Below are 17,500 nucleotides of genomic sequence, written 5' to 3'. Positions count from 1 at the left end.
GCACCCGTACTTTAAGTACTTTCACCTGCTAATTAAGCCGTCCAAACTGCAGTCATGGGGAAACGTGTGCGGCCAGAGAAAAATGGGCCGTTCACAACTCAAGATGTCCTAATGTAAATATTTGACCTGGCTTGTATATGGGAGCGCGCTCTACTACGCGTGGCAGAGGGACGGGCCGATCTTTGGTGCCATTAGTGAGTTTAAGTCCTTGGCTTTGCTTAAAATCCCACTGAAGTGCTTGAGAATGTCGAGCGAGGAGGTCACAGATGACAAAACAGAGAAGAGCGTTACTCACGGGCTGTTTATTGGAGATCTCACTGTAATAATAATAATAGTATGTGTCTTTAAAAGAGAAACTCAGAGATTATATGTTATGAAAAGGTTACAGCTATTTGGTGTGAGATGCTAACTATTTTGGAGATGCTATGTAAAAAGTTAGTTTTAACCCATGTGTGCTGTTGGGTCGTTTTCATCCTGATTTGGACTCTTCATTTGATCACACTTTCTCTGTGTTTCAGCAATATTGTTTTGACACATATTATGGAAAAATGCTTTGGAAAACTCATCAATACACACTGTTCAGACTGACTCCCCTTTAATGATGTTGATGTCTGTTTTTGCTCCATTGACTTCCATTATAATCACATTTATTGATTGTAAAGCCATGACAGCAGATAATCATGCCTTCTTTTACAGTATTTCTCTCAATGTGACAACTTATTCCTCACAAAGTATTCTTCAAATGTCTCGCAAAGCCATCTATCGCACTATGTGAGTTTTCAAACAGAGAATAATAATGATAAAGACATGAGTTCCTCAGTCAGATTATGGCTGTATTCTCATGGCGGCACCAGGAGAACATGGCATTACACAGTAAACAAGGAGAACAAATGGGCATCACAGCCCTGTGGCTCAACGCGGTGGTTTTAATTCCATATTTGTTCACTTTAAATGAAGCAGATTTGAAAAGCTGACTCAAAGCACACAACAGCACGTCACTCGAGTCTAGATGTTCTTACAGCTAATTGTACAAACAGGCTGTCCAAGAGCCGCGCTTCACTGCCAGCACTCAGGGTGGCTTCATACAGCGGCCGGAGAATGTGTGGCCTGAAGAGACACACACTGGAGCAGTGATGGGGAGTGGAGTAAAGTTAAGGACAGTGCGGAAACATGCAGTAATGTGAACTGATGTGGAGTAACAGGAGGTGGAGTAACCTATCATAATGTGAAGTGGAGTAAAGTGCAGAAACATGCAGTAATGTGAACTGATGTGGAGTAACAGGAGGTGGAGTAACCTATCATAATGTGAAGTGGAGTAAAGTGCAGAAACATGCAGTAATGTGAACTGATGTGGAGTAACAGGAGGTGGAGTAACCTATCGTGAAGTGGAGTAAAGTGAAGTAAACTGCAGTAATGTGAACTGATGTGGAGTAACGGGAAGTGGAGTAACCTATCATAATGTGAAGTGGAGTAAAGTGGAGTAAACTGCAGTAATGTGAACTGATGTAGAGTAACGGGAAGTGGAGTAACCTATCATAATGTGAAGTAGAGTAAAGTGGAGTAAACTGCAGTAATGTGAACTGATGTGGAGTAATGTGTTTGAATGATTAACAGCTGATTAAAATATATTTCTTTAATTTGATCTCTTTTAACAACAGTTGATTTATGAACACACACACACACACACACACACACACACACACACACACACCGCTTCATTTAAAATGGGATGTCTAATGAAGTGTGGAGGATGTTAGAAGGTGATTGGCAGCTCATTTCAAACACTGATAACTGTGTGTGTGTGTGTGTGTGTGTGTGTGTGTGTGTGTGTGTGTGTGTGTGTGTGTGTGTGTGTGTGTGCGTGTGTGTGTGTGTGTGTGTTTGTGAGCAGAGACGCAGCACACTTATGCTCTGAACTGTGTTTTGACGGCCGGCGGGAGCTGGAGGAAGAGTAAGAATCCAGAGCTGGAGATAAGATAACACACACACACACACACACACACACACACACACACACACTGACCAACTGACCAGCATTCAACACTGCAGCACATCAGGAGAACGAAGAGCTCACAAACACACACATACTACACAGACACACATATACTGTACACACACTCACACACACACACAGACAAACTGCCCTCTGATAGAGATTCTGTGTGTGTGTGTGTTGTAGGAGGGGCTCAGTCTCTCTCTCTCTCCTCCCCGCTCCTCATATGAGTGTGTGTGTGATGGAGTGGAGCGTCAGTTCTCCGCGGGGCCGCAGTGTATGCGCGTTTATGTGTCTATGTATATATGTGTGTGTGTGTGTGTGTGTGTGTGAGCGGCCCTCAGCGTGCGCATGCAGGATCAGTGTGAGATTAGAGACTGAAGCGGACGGACCCCGAACACAATGACTCTCCTGAGCTCCGAACACTCCGTCCTGATCCGCAGCAAGTTCAAATCAGGTGAGAAACACGGTAAAACACGGTAAAATACTGTGAAGACTGTGTTTGACTGAGCGCTGTTCACCCTGAGCAGGAGCGGGGGGGTTTACTGGACTGTTAGACAGGAATGTGAAGCTGAACATTCAGGCTTTTACAGCAGGTTTGATCAGATTGTTTGTTTGTTTGTTTGTTTGTTTGTTTGTTTGTTTGTTTGTTTGTTGTTGTTGTTACTCTTTTAGCCTCAAGTGTTTGATAGAGGGGTCAAAGGTCATCAGGTGTCGCCTCTGACTCTGTTTTTGTAAATCTCGCTTTCCTTCGTCTGATATTACATGATGTTGTCTGAAGACTAATGATACTACACTGTTAAAATAGAGTGTGTGTCCTGTTTCTGGTCCAAATATCTGAAAACTCTTAAATCAAGAAGCCTTTTCTAAATGAGCAGGAAAATCTAGTGTTGTTTTCAGAAATAATGAGTCAAAATGAGGAGAGTTTCTGATTACAAACAAGCTAAAGGTCTTCCTTTTGACGTAACATTACTCCTCTTCCACCATGCTCAGATTATTCTGCTTGTTTGAATGTAAAACTCTCTTCATTTTGACTCATTATTGCTGATAACAACTCTATATTTAGTGCCAGAAAATACGTCTCGATTTAATAATAGTTTAGAGAAATTTAGACTAGAAACAAGACAAAAACTGTGAGAAAGCAGCGTGGGTTTATTAGTGGTTCATGCTTGAATTAAAACTGTGCGTGTTTTCCTCTGAGTGATGGATATTCTCTCCTGTTTTAAGTGTAATCTTGCTGAAGGACTTGTTAAAGTAAATGCATCATGATTAATTAGAGCTGGAAAACACGATGTAAATACTGAGGAACTCTTTGATCCGGCTGTTAATGTCCACACACCTGCTCTGTTTATTACTGCCGGCTCTTTCTGCTGCTTCTACACGCTCTTTCTGTCTCAGTGTCTCACAGATACATCTGAGATATGAACACATACAGTATATACTGTCACAGCTATATTTGAACATATATGTACTGATTTCTTTCTAGTTGAATAAATATATATATAGTTAAAGTCAGAATTATTATTTTATATTGTTCCCCTCATTTCTCCAGCACACATCTGCTCATAACAGTGTTATTAACCCAATAACTGAAGTCTTTTCTCTGTGTCATGATGACAGCACATAATATTAGACTAGATATCTGACTAGTATTCAGCTTAAAGTGTCATTTAAAGGCTTCACTAGGGTAATTAGGGTAAAGTTAGGGTAATTAGGGTAAAGTTAGGGTAATTAGGCAAGTCATTGTATAACAGTGGTTTATTCTGGAGACAATCCAACACTAATATTGCTGAAGGGGCTAATAATATTGAGCTTAAAATGGCTTTAAAACTATTAATAACTGCTTTTATTCTAGCTGAAATAAAACAAATCAGACTTTCTCCAGAAGAACAAATATTAGAGGAAATACTGTGAGAAATTCCTCAATCTGAGAAACATCATCTGGGGGATATTAGAATTAAGAGGCTGGATAATTTAGCCCTTCAGCTGTATGTAAACAGTGAATATTTTATTTTATGATGCATTTATGACATATTTTTAATATATGTCAAATATTGTGTGTAATCTGCACATATTTCAGGCGTCAGGTCTGTGTATATCCAGCGTTTGGGTGTCGTTGAGTGTGTATGTATGAGCAATGCTGCCCCCTGTGTGCTGAGCGTGTGCTCTGCGCCTCTGTGCTCTGGTCATCAGCTCTTCTCTGCTCAGACTGACTGAGCTCCAGTTCTCCTCTGCACTGTGTTCTGTTTCTCAGCGTCTGCTCTGGCAGTAATGACTTTCAGCTACAAATTACTGACAAAATTGAGCTCTTCCTCGAGTGAAGGGAAATGAGCGTTTACTCAGGGGACGCGCAGACGTCATGCCAGTGTGTGTGAGACGTATCAGGACACATACTTTAATGTGATTTGTATGGCAGGTATTACAGGAGAATGTGAATGATGAGGACGTTACTGATGTGTTCATGTGTGTGTGTGTGTGTGTGTGTGTGTGTGTGTGTGTGTGTGTGTGTGTGTGTGTGTGTGTGTGTGTGTGTGTGTGTGTGTGTGTGTGTGTGTGTGTGTGTGTGTGTGTGTGTGTGTGTGCGTGCGTGCGTGCGTGTACATGTGCTCATATGCTTGTGTGTAAGAGGGAGTGAGCTTTTCTGACAGCACTCATACAGTGTGTTCCCGGTGGACGTGTTGAGCTCTTCTTCAGGTCAACAGCACATGGACGACTCGTACACACACACACACACACACACACACACACACACGCATTACATAACCCGTTTGGACAGAAACACACATCTCAGCTCCTTCAGCTTTTGTCATTTATTTAGCTTCTGTCATTCAGCTCATCATCAGGATTACAGACACACTGAACCTGTTCACACTCTCTGATTCACATCTCAGCACTAGTCTAAATATCTACAAACTCTTAAATCAGGAAGTGTTTTCTAGACAAGCCTGAATAATAGTGTTGTTTACAGCAATAATGAGTCAAAATGAGGAGAGATTTACATTAAAGCAGAATAATCTGACAACAGGGTGAGCAGAATAATGTCACTCATTCATTTGCTTTTCAGCTTAGTCCCTTTATTAATCAAAAAGGTCACCACAGTGGAATGAACCGCCAACTATTCCAGCATATGTTTTACACAGCGGATGCCCTTCCAGCTGCAACCCATCACTAGAAAACACCCATACACTCTCATTCACACTCATACACTACGGCCAGTTTAGTTGATCAGTTCCCCTATAGCGCATGTGTTTGGACTGTGGGGGAAACCGGAGCACCCGGAGGAAACCCACACCAACACGGGGAGAGAACAATGTTATTTCAAAGCAAAAAACTAAGGTTATTTTTCTTGTTTTAAGGAAAAACTCTTAACATTTTTGCTTCTTGATATTTAGACTAGAATCAAGACAGAAACTGAAGTTCATTTCATTTAGAGAGACGTCTGACAGGTCAGTGTGAGAACAATACCAACACTACAGAGAGTCATCAAAACTCTGCAGTCCTAATTCAATATTGTCATTAAAAAAGCACTGGAGCAGGCTTGAGGATGGCATGACCACGCGAGCATTCAGGTGACACACACACTCTCTCTCTCTCTCTCTCTGTGTGTGTGTGTGTGTGTGTGTGTCACCGATGCCTGTGTCCTGTCAAGATTACAGCTCTGCTATTTCCAGCCAGCGCAGCTCACTTTAAAGTTCAGTCCTCTGACATCTGCTTTAATAGAGTTACACAACATCAATAACACATTTTTATGGACACAAACAAAGAGCGCAGTGGAAACGCATGCACATGCAGCCGCTGGTCATCAGCGAGTAAAGCACGGCAGGTTTAGCAGAGTCTGTTCTTACTGACCAATCAGAGTCCAGGATCCACACTGGCTAAATCAACTTAATTAACTTTAAAAACGTGAGTAAAGCAGTTATTCAATGAAGGAAGGGAACAATCTGTCTCTGTTTCATCAGGGGTCGCCACAGCGGAATGAACTGACAACTATTCCAGCATATGTTTTACACAGCAAGGATGCCCTTCCAGCTGCAACCCAGTTCTGGGAAACACCCATACACACTCATTCACACACACACACACACTCATACACTACGGCCAGTTTAGTTGATCAGTTCCCCTATAGCGTATGTGTTTGGACTGTGGGGGAAACCGGAGCACCCGGAGGAAACCCACGCCAACACGGGGAGAACATGCAAACTCCACACAGAAACACACACTGACCCAGCCGGGGCTCAAACCAGAGACCTTCTTGCTGTGAGGCCACAGTGCTGACCACTGAGCCAGCGTGCCGCCCGCTTGTGTATGAAATGTGCTGAAATAAACTCTTACCATTTTAATTGAATCGTATGTAATTCGTAACTCATTAGAGCCGCCGCTGCTCAGCATGATTGACCAATCAGGATTGAGTATTCCACACTGTAAAAAGCGAATAATCAAGCACCGTCTCGCTTTTTACCAGTTTCATTTGATTACAGCAGCTAGTCGCATTGCACACAACACTGCTTATAATGCTGTGATCGGCCAATCAGAATCGAGGGTTTCAGAGAGCCGTGTCACAAGACGTTCTAGCGTAGCATTGTGCTAATGCATAATTAATGCATAATGGCAATCATCAGGACGAAGTGTGCAGGGTACAGGCTGTTTCTGTGTGTGTTCCTGAAGAGCTGCTATTCTGGTGCTGTGCGTCAGCTCATCTGGTTCTGATTCTGGATATTGTGTTTCCGAGCGTGTGTGTGTGTGTGTGTGTGTGTGTGTGTGTGTGTGTGTGTGTGTGTGTGTGTGTGTGTGTGTGTGTGTGTGTGTGTGTGTGTGTGTGTGTGTGTGTGCGTGTGTGTGTGTGGAGCTGAGATAACTCTTATTGAGGGAAATCACTGAGGGCAACACACTGCAAAAATGTGCTGTTTTTGTCTTGTTTCTGGTCCAAATATCTAAGAACTCTTAAATCAAGCAGCATTTTCTAGGCAAGCAGAACAGATAGTGTTGTTCTGAGAAATAAAGAGTCGAATGAAGCAACATTAGAAGTGCAGTGGCTGGATTTAAAGGGCTCCTATTGTGCAGAAATGTCTTTAATGTGTGGTTTAACCCCAGTAGTGTGTGTGTGTGTGTGTGTGTGTGTGCATGCGTGCGTGCGTGCGTGCGTGTGTGTGCGTGCGTGCATGTGTGTGTGTGTCAGCAGTGTGTGAATATCTCCAGCAGTCTCTAATGCTCAACACTAATTAATTGTGTTCATTATAATCAGACTTGATGAATGAAACACTTTGATTGACATTCTCCCTTTGTACGTGTCATCAGAGGGGGAAAGCCCCGCCCACTAGTCTCCATCTCATTAGCATAAACAGCAGCCCTGAGTGAGAAGCAGCCGTCTGTCCATTAGCCATTAGAGTGTTTGAGCTGCTGAAGATAATGTCAGCATAGACTAAGAGGATTCTAGATGTGGAGTTTTAGATCAACAGAGACAGGAGCGACATGAAGCACACACTCACACTGAAGCACACATGACCACCTGACCAGCACTCACAACACACACACGCACTGCTGTTTTACATCTGTAGCTCCGCCCTCTTCTGAATCTCATTTGCATTTAAAGCGACAGTCACCAAAACACCACAATCAGGATCAAAACCTGAGAGGGTCAGTTTCAGAGAGCTGGAGAACATGATCTGTGTGCTGTTCTCAGCTCAAACACACACACACACACACACACTCTTGACACAGCAAACACACATTTACAGCTTGTAGAAGTCAGTAGAATAGGTCAACTTTAGGTGTTTTGGTCATGTTGTGTGCTAAGTTGTGTGTCGCTGTAATCTTCACGCTCATCATGTGTTGTTGGGACGTGTGCTGGTTCCTCCTGCTGCCAGAAGGCTTTACTCCCCCTGGGGTTTTGCTGAGCTCACCTGTTTGTCTGTCTCTGCATTAATGATGTGGATTGCTCCAGATTGGGCCAGGAATAGTCTGGCAGTGATTGTGTGAGCTGATAGTATTGCGCTGCCAGTATTGTTTGTCTGCTGTGCCAGAGCTCCACATCATTACATTTCTCCTGTTTGTCCTCAGAATTAATCAACATATTCTCAAGCACTTGAAGGGCAGCTATAGTGAAAATCATCTTCTGTGAGCTGTTTGGACAGAACGGTGTGTAGTATAGTGTGTCCACAGTCAAACTGGAGTGGTATAAACACAACAAGTCTCTGATGTTAATATAGGATCCACATCCCTCCCGTTCTGAGGCCCACCGCAGCGTGACGTAGGAGTGCGGTTTCCCCACCCACTGAATTGATTGACAGGTGTTAAGTCTCCATATTAACATGTATACACATGTCCACAGAGCATTTTTTGCAAAGAAATTAATTTTATAAGTTATTTTATGATATATAAGTTATTGTAAGTAAGTTTATGAGTTATGTTTTTGAAACAGAGCATGTTTGTCAGTGCCGGTTCATCCTACAGGCAATATAGGCAGATCCCGCATTTCTTGGAGGACCCCACGACTGATGCTTTTATATTATATTTACTAGGAACGTAAGTGTGAAGATGCGCACAGACATTAACAATGCACATTCACAGTGCACAAACCCCATTAAATGTGACACAATTCACAACGATGATGAGAGAAAACATTTCATTAAAAGAAGAGCTCTGTATAATTCACACATGACAGATAGCTGAAAACAATAATAAATGCACAGCAACATCAGTATAAATACAAGCAGACAATATTGAAAACACACCCAGCTGCACCACACTGTATTCTGCATAACACCGCTCGTGATCAGCTATTGGGTGAACTAGAATGACGGAGCGTATTCCTACACAGATTCCACGTATCTCTCCAAACTGCTCACGTTTGATATACAGCCCAAAAGTGTCTTAAAGTCTTAAATAATATAACATCACAAGTGTGGTTGGGTTTTTTAAATCCATCTTAATCGATTTTTAATTTGAAATGAAAGAGCATCAGAACCAAACAGCATCTTTCTGGAGCTGGAACAGGAGGAGAAGCCAGCTGAAAGTAAAGGTGTGTTCTGCTCTGCATAATGAAGGATGTATTAGTGCAGAATTAAGACTTGGTTTAATAAGTGCTCGTGCTTCATCTCGCTCCATTTTCAGTCATGTTGAAATGTATTTTTTGTTAATATTTGATGTATGATGTTTCTTTTTATAAATAAATAAATTAAATTGAATCCACGGTGGCCGAGAAAACATAACATGCTGCAATTTAAGAAAGCACATGCAAAAAACACTTCATCAACATGACAGCACGTGTGTTGCAAATTCACAACACAAACAACTGAAGAAACGCACTGCAATCAGCCACAACACTTGCAAATACACTACAGTAACACTACAGAACGGACCCTGCTGAGATATGGATGTGTTCTTATGTTGTGTAAACAAGATGTTAAAATAGATGTTAAAAAACAACTCTCCTTTCAAAGACCACCAGTCACTTCACTGAGCACCAGTCACTTCACTGAGCACCAGTCACTTCACTGAGCACCAGTCACTTCACTGAGCACCAGTCTCTTCACTGAGCACCAGTCACTTCACTGAGCACCAGTCACTTCACTGAGCACCAGTCTCTTCACTGAGCACCAGTCACTTCACTGAGCACCAGTCACTTCACTGAGCACCAGTCACTTCACTGAGCACCAGTCTCTTCACTGAGCACCAGTCACTTCACTGAGCACCAGTCACTTCACTGAGCACCAGTCTCTTCACTGAGCACCAGTCACTTCACTGAGCACCAGTCACTTCACTGAGCACCAGTCTCTTCACTGAGCACCAGTCACTTCACTGAGCACCAGTCACTGCATCACAACACATCCATATCTCTGCAGGGTCCGTCATGCTTTGGGTCCCCTAGAAACATTTCTGTTGTGTTGTGTGGATATTTGCTGGTGTTGTGAGCAGTTTGCTGCACGTTTCTTCAGCTGTTTGTGTTGTGACCTATTGCAGCACGTGCTGTCAAATGGATGAAGATCGTTTCTTTATTTGCTGGTGTTAATTGATTGTGCTTTCTTAAACTGCAGCGCGTTAAGCTCGCTCGGCCACTGTATAAATCAAATCAAATCTAAATGCATTAATGCCCGTGATCACAGAAATACTCGTGTGATACGTGAGGAAAAACAGGCCACATTCAGCATGTTTCATTAAATAATCCATTGATTATCTGTTTTGGTCAAATTCAATATTTGGATCCAGTTAATCAGGAAGTGACCGTTTTGCTCTTGTTGACTGGAGACGCTGCTGTATTTATGCAATAGTCTTGTGCCGAAATTTAATGCGCATTTTTAGATGGAAACACAAACACAGCTACTGACGGCTGACAGGAGAAGCAGACACACACGTCAGATCGGTGAGCAGCTCATTTACATTTAAAGCCACAGGCTACAAAAACAGCTCCACTGTACTCAGACACCAAACTGGATTAGATATTATTCTACATTATATAATAAATCATCTGATGAGCCTTTTGAGCTGAAACTGTACAGACACATTCTGGAGACACCAAAGGCTGATCTCACTATAAGTCTTATTACATTTTATTAAAGAGTGAAAATAGGTGTCCTGTAGCGATGTTGAATTGAGCCCTCTATTGTGCATGTGTGTGTGTGTGTGTGTGTGCGTGTGTGCGTGCGTGCATGCATGCATGTGTGTGTGTGTGTGTTCAGATGGCAAACTTATAAAAAGCAGCCAAGTGTTGAACTGCTCAGATGAAAGTCTCCTTAAAATGAAAGTAGAGTTCTTTAGATGTTCTTCTGTAACCCAGTGTGCTCCAAACCAACATGCACAGGATATCAACAGCAAATGTTTGCAGTTTATCTCTTCTGCTTAAATTCATCTTTAATGTCGTCTCCTCATACTGCAGTTTCTCATCAAATCTTCTGACCAATCAAATGCACTCTATCATCTGACATGCTCCACCCCCTTCTTCTCATTGGCTGTTAATTTGATGTGTTTGAGAACTGTGAGATAAACAACATGCTATTGGCTGATTTTTACTCTATGCCCCGCCCTCTCTTCATGTCTCAGATTATTCAGATTTGTTTGGCTGTTCGTTTACACGCTCTTTTAATCTTGACCCATGTCCAGTTCATGTGTTTACACAGGTCATACAGTTTACGACGTCGCGCATGTGTAAAGGCTGGTTCTAGCATCTGCGCCACACTAGCCATGATGGAAGAAATTGTCTTGATTTTAGCTCTGTGAAACATGTGAAGTTCACCTAACTTTAATGCGGAGGAGGATGAGGAGGGAAAGGGTCGTCACTGCAGCTTGTGCCTATGGTTTATATATGGTGTCCTCCACCGGCTCATCTCTCCACAGGGCAAGACGAATCATCTGAATTAGAGACCGCATGTTCTGCTTGTTTTACAGAAGAATTTGAGTCATATTTCTAAAAATAAGACTATGATTTGCTCGTCTCCAAATGCTTCTTGGTTTCAGAATATTTAGATAAACAACACAAAGCTCTGAGTCAGAAACTCATGTTATGCAGTGTATAAGTGTGTGTGTGTGTGTGTACCAGAGCTCCACATCACCAGATTTCTCCGGTGTGTCCACATATCTGCAGTGTATGACAGCTGCTGGCAGCAGACGCCGGAGCGCAGGTTTGGGTGAACAACCTAAAGCAGATGTTAGCAGATACAGCAGAAGCGTGATCTCAGAGAACCAGTCAACATGTTGAGTTCACGATTCAAGGACTCACTCATGAACACAAGACTTATTTTGCTGCTAAATTCATTTGCATTTCAACTAACACGGTGGCTCAGTGGTCAGCACTGTGGCCTCACAGTAAGAAAGTCGCTGGTTTGAGTCCCGGCTGGGTCAGGTGGTGTTTCTGTGTGGAGTTTGCAGGTTCTCCTTGTGTTGGCATGGGTTTTGGCTGTGTAAAACATATGCTGGAATAGTTGGTGGTTCATTCCGCTGTGGCGACCTCTGATGAATAAAGGGATTAAGCCCAAGGAGAATGAATGAATAAATGAATTAACTAAATGCTTGATTGAATGATTCAGTGAATCACTCATTAAAGATTGACTTTTTCACATCATGAATAGTTGTGTGAGTCAAATTGAATAATGAATGAATCAGTGTTTTGAATGAATCAGTTGAATGGATGATTTGATGAGTCTCTTGTAAAGACAGCTGCTTGTTTCATTCTTGGATGAATGAATCGCTTAAGTGAATGATTCAATGATTCACTCATAGAGATAATTGCTCATTTTGTATCTGAATCAGTGGTTTGAATATTAATCAACAAAATAAGTAATCAAATGATTCACTAATTACTATTGCTATAGTGAATGATTCAGTGAATTCCTGAATAAACTTGTGAATCAGTTTGAATAGTGAATGAATCAATGTTTTGAATCAATCAGTTGAGTGATTAATGAGCCATTTGTAAAGACAGCTGTTTGTTTCGTTCTTGAATGAATGAATCGCTTGAAAAATGATTCAATGATTCATTCATAAAGACAATTATTTATTATGATTCTAAATTAATCTGCATTTGAGATAATTGCTTGATTGAATGATTCAGTGAATTACTCATTTACTTTTTTCCATCATGAATAGATGTGTGAATCTAATTAAATAACGAATGAATCAGTGATTTGAGTGAATCAGTTGAATGAATGATTTAATGAGGGACTTGTAAAGACAGCTGATTGTTTTGTTCTTGGATGAATGAATTGTTTGAGTGAATGATTCAATGATTCACTCATAGAGACAATTGCTCATTTTGTGTCTGAATTGGTTTGAATAAAATCAACTGAGTAAATAATTCAGTGACTCTCTGATCACTAATTCTTGATTGAACGATTCAGTGAATCACTCATAAAACATTCACTTGTTTTGATCCTGAATAAACTTGTTGGAATAATGAATGACTCAGTGTTTTGAATGAATCAGTTGAGGGATTAATGAAGCCCTGGTAAAGACCGCTGCTCATTTAGTTCTTGATTGAATGAATCACTTGAGTAAATGATTCAATGACTCTGACTCACTGAGTAGTGTTTCTGGAGTGAATGATTCAGTGAGTCGTTCGCTGTTGAGCTAAATATAAGCAGGTTTACAGCGTATTAAATGTAACTGTTATTAAAGTGGAGCTGTTCCTCCACACGGTGGGCTTCACACAGACGGTTGTGTGCTCGTGGCGTGATGCTGTCATGATGAGACACACACCACCCAAAACAAAGACAACATGAAGCAAGAGAGCCACAAATACTTCTTAAAACAGGATGTGGAGCTCTGATAAACACGACTCCTGCCTTTAAACAAACCCTGCTTCAGTGTGTGGTCCTGTAGGGACGCGCTCATAAACGCAGGAGGAGGCCTGCGCACACACACACGCTGGGTCTGTGTGTGTGTGTGCGTGTGTGTATGAGTGTGTGCGCATACATGTGTGTGTTCAGTATGTGTATATTTAGTCTGTGTGTGTGTGTGCGCATACATGCGCTGTGTGTTCAGTGTGTGTGTGTGTGTGTGTGTGTGTGTGTATGTGTGTGTCCTCCTGCTGATCTCCTGCTCTTCTGTTCCTCCAGTCCTGCAGTTGAGGCTCCAGCAGAGGAGAACCAGAGAGCAGATCTCAGATCAGGCCATCATGCCTCGTGGGTAACACACACACACACACACACACACACACACACAGACATGTATATATATACACACAGTGTCACACACAGACACACATATACACTCAGTGACACACACACACACCTTTAGCACATTCATGCACACACACACACACACACACACACACACGCAAATACATAAATATGCACTCATACACTCTCACACACACTCTCAAATACACATATACAATTCTCTCTCACACACACACACTTCTACACACTTGTTTCTTTGTAGAGTGTTCAGGAGGTTCACAAACACTATCAATACACACGACTGTTCACGTCTGCAGTTTACTCTCAATAACAACATCAGCTGGAATATGACCCACGACTCGACCCATTCTCCTGCTGTGTGTGTGTGTGTGTGTGTGTGTGTGTGTGTGTGTGCGTGTGTGTGTGTGTGTGTGTGTGTGTGTGTGTCAGGCCAGTGTTTGCGTCAGGATTATAGCTCAGCTTCAGCAGAGACAGATTATTTGAGTAAGATTGTCTGACAATGTGTGCAGATAAACGTCGATCACCTTCTCTTCTGTCTCATTTGTTTTTCCAGCCTTGAAGAGTCCGGCTGCGTTCCACGAGCAGAGGAAAAATCTGGAGCGATCCAAGGTTAGAAGAATAAGCAACGGTATTATCGCAGAGAATCCTCAAACACAGCCACACGTTCACCACACGCCACACGCTAAGAAACACTTCATAAAGCATTCAGCCTGAGAAATATTCAGACACGACATCAACACTCGTGAATTCAACAGCCAGAACACGGCAGACGAGTACTGGAGGAGGAGCTTTAACACTGCAGTATAGTAAACACTTGAGGGAGTCTGCTGTGGGGATTCTACAGTTGCTATGGTAACACAACAGCTACAGTAATTGATCTGTCGTCGTGATTCTACAGTTGCTATGGTAACACAACTACAGTAATTGATCTGTCATGGTGATTCTACAGTTGCTATGGTAACACGACTATAGTAATTGATCTGTCGTGGTGATTCTACAGTTGCTATGGTAACACAACAGCTACAGTAATTGATCTGTCGTGGTGATTCTACAGTTGCTATGGTAACCCAACAGCTACAGTAATTGATCTGTCGTGGTGATTCTACAGTTGCTATGGTTGGAAATAAATGAGAACCCAAACCTGGTGACTCGAACAAGCAGAATGTCTTCATTTAGACGTGTTGGTTAGTGTGCATCAAACAGCGTCTTCAAGAAGTCCACGAGTCTGCAAGAGCCTACAGTATTCTCTTACAGTGACAGGAGTAGTCTGCAAGTGTGATTTGAGAGAGAGCTGTCCTATATGATGTTTTCAGGAGGAGGGCATGACTAGTTTTGGTTGAACATCTTGTTTTAGGGTCTAGAATAGATCCTGTGGTTTCACCTGCCCTGACCAGCTTTAAAGTATCACCCAAAGACAAAGGCACAGCCGCTGGAACACTGCCTATAGCGTTTGCATCACTTTGGGATCTGCCAATGCTCAGGAAGGCAAGAGGTTTAATGTCTCTCACACCTGGGCTGCTAGAGTTCAGATATGAAATGAGATCAATCAAAGCCAAGAATATAACCCTTCAGTTATATATATATATTTCACTGTTAAGTAGATTATGAAAATGTATATTTAACCATTATTCTATAACATCTATAGTTGAATATATGTTGTAAAGACAATAAAGAGTCAGAAATCCATGCATTCGGTTTAATAACTGTGTAAAATCAATACATTCTGAAAACAATCTGTATTCTGATGTTGCAGAATGGAGAATATTTAAAGCACAAAATCAGAAGTAGATCTGAGAAATCAGAGCTGGTCAACATGCGGATTCTACACGGTGAGGGTTTATCATTTTAATCTAACAAATGAGATGGCTAATAATTGTGTTCATTATTTAATACCAGTGCTGTGTGCTGTTTAATTGGTTACTTTTGTTATTGTTGGATTAAATACATCAGAGTAAATGAAGGAGATCTTATACAGTGCAGATAAAACATGGAGAAATACTACAATTTAATTACAAAAACCTTTTAGATCAGTGATTTAGCATATTCATCAGTCACATGCATTCTGAAGCACAGTAAACCAGTCCTTAAATGACATATTTAGGGAAAAACACTGATCACACTGCAGAAAAACATGCTTTTCTTTTGGTCTTGTTTCTAGTCTAGATAATGTAAAACTGTTAAATCGAGAAGCATTATCTAGACAAGCAAAACAAGTCAAAATGAAGAGAGGTTTTCTTAAAACAAGCAGAATAATCAGCCAATGAGGAAGCAGAATAATCTAGTTTTTCTTTTGACATGAGATTATTCTGCTTCCTCATTGGCTGATTATTAAAAAAACATAATTTCAGCGTATTATGTCTGAAAAGAGCACAGTAGTTTGACTTTGTGTATTTTGCGTGCTGTGTGTTGGATTAATGCTGGTGTGTGTGTGTGTGTGTGTGTGTGTGTGTGTGTGTGTGTGTGTGTGTGTGTGTGTGTGTGTGTGTGTGTGTGTGTGTGTGTGTGCGTGTGTGTGTGTGACAGACGGTGACGGTCCTGCAGTAGACACACACTCCAGACTGAAGAGAGTCAGACTGACAGAGCAGAACATGAGCCCGGTTCAGGAGGACACAGACACAGGTACATGGAGGAAAACAGAAATATAGCGGCGTCCCAACTGACCCACTGATGCACTGATACACTCACCCGTTTAGTGTCTACAAACTGATGTTTTTTACTAAATGAAAATGAAAACATTTCCCAGGAGACATTTAACAATTACCAGTTTACTGAAATAAGACTAAACTATCATATACTGTAGTAGCTGTCAGGAGTATAACTGCATTCACCATCAGGAGGAGCTTAATGTTGGAGAATTTAGCTTGAACAACACAAAATAAATAAAGAAATCCCACTCAGCAACACATAGCTCCTCCCCTTCATCATGAGGTCCTCCTATTTATCATCAGACCCTATACCTCATTAGTAGCTCCTCCTATTCATCATAAGCTCCTCTTCTTCATCATCAGCTCCTCCCCTTCATGAGCTCCTCCCATTTATCATCAGACCCTATATCTCATCAGTAGCTCCTCCCCTTCATCATAAGCTCCTCCTATTTATCATCAGACCCTATACCTCATTAGTAGCTCCTCCCCTTCATCATAAGCTCCTCCCTTTTATCATCAGACCCTATCCTTCATCAGTAGCTCCTCCTATTCATCATAAGCTCCTGCTCTTCATCATCAGCTCTTCCTCTTTATCATGAGCTTCTCCCCTCTATCATCAGCTCCTCCCATTTATCACCAGACCCTATCCTTCATCAGTAGCTCCACCTCTTCATCATAAGCTCTTCCTCTTTATCATCAGCTCGCTCCTCCCCTTTATCATGAGCTCCTCCCATTTATCATCAGACCCTATCCTTTATCAGTAGCTCCTCCTCTTCATCATAAGCTCCTCCTCTATCATCAGTTCCTCCCCTTCATCAGTAGCTGCTCCTTTTCAGCAGCAGCTCCTCCCCATCATTCTAAGCTCCTCCCCTTTTTTCTGCAGCTCCTCCTCTTCATCGTGAGCTCCTCCCCTTCAAATCCCCCCAGAATGTTTGTCAGTGTGGATGCTCTGCTTACACTGTTTATACTACACAATGGTGCCCAGCAGTGCATTAGTATGTGTAATACTCTTTATTAAAGGGGAATAGAGTTCTGTTACTGACAGATATTGGTTATTATATTCAGTAGGAGCAAGTCTTCAGTCGTTTAGCTTGATTGCAGATGTATCCTGATTTCTGACATTTGTTCAAAATGATCTAATTATTATTCTGCTTCCCCTATTGGCAGATTATTTAGCATGTGTAAAGAAAACTCTGCTCATTTAGATTTATTAGTTCATTATTTAACAAGAC

At 41.7% G+C, this 17,500-nt stretch overlaps 1 protein-coding gene and 1 long non-coding RNA gene across 5 annotated transcripts in view; one reads left to right on the top strand and one right to left on the bottom strand.

Annotated features, from left to right (window-relative positions):
- The window catches only part of LOC130238542 (uncharacterized), a 49,653-nt gene extending 43,198 nt beyond the window's left edge, over positions 1–6,455 (bottom strand). The window contains exon 1 of the long non-coding RNA XR_008838640.1: positions 6,326–6,455. This is a non-coding gene — a long non-coding RNA (uncharacterized LOC130238542). The remainder of the gene's footprint in view (positions 1–6,325) is intronic.
- The window catches only part of myocd (myocardin), a 31,571-nt gene continuing 16,340 nt past the window's right edge, over positions 2,270–17,500 (top strand). For 2 of the 4 annotated variants that reach the window (XM_056469597.1, XM_056469595.1), the window contains exons 1-5: positions 2,270–2,450; positions 13,540–13,605; positions 14,177–14,232; positions 15,377–15,452; positions 16,147–16,242. In XM_056469597.1, the coding sequence (XP_056325572.1) occupies positions 2,396–2,450; positions 13,540–13,605; positions 14,177–14,232; positions 15,377–15,452; positions 16,147–16,242 (349 nt within the window). In that variant the 5' untranslated portion in view covers positions 2,270–2,395. Of the gene's footprint in view, positions 2,451–13,539; positions 13,610–14,176; positions 14,233–15,376; positions 15,453–16,146; positions 16,243–17,500 lie in introns of all 4 variants that reach the window. The other 2 variants (XM_056469598.1, XM_056469596.1) reach the window with 2 other exon arrangements.

The sequence above is a fragment of the Danio aesculapii genome, chromosome 12 (assembly GCF_903798145.1).
Source record: "Danio aesculapii chromosome 12, fDanAes4.1, whole genome shotgun sequence".
Lineage (NCBI taxonomy): Eukaryota > Metazoa > Chordata > Actinopteri > Cypriniformes > Danionidae > Danio > Danio aesculapii.
Note: the sequence above shows the minus strand (reverse complement) of the source record. Positions and strands in the feature narration are given on the sequence as shown.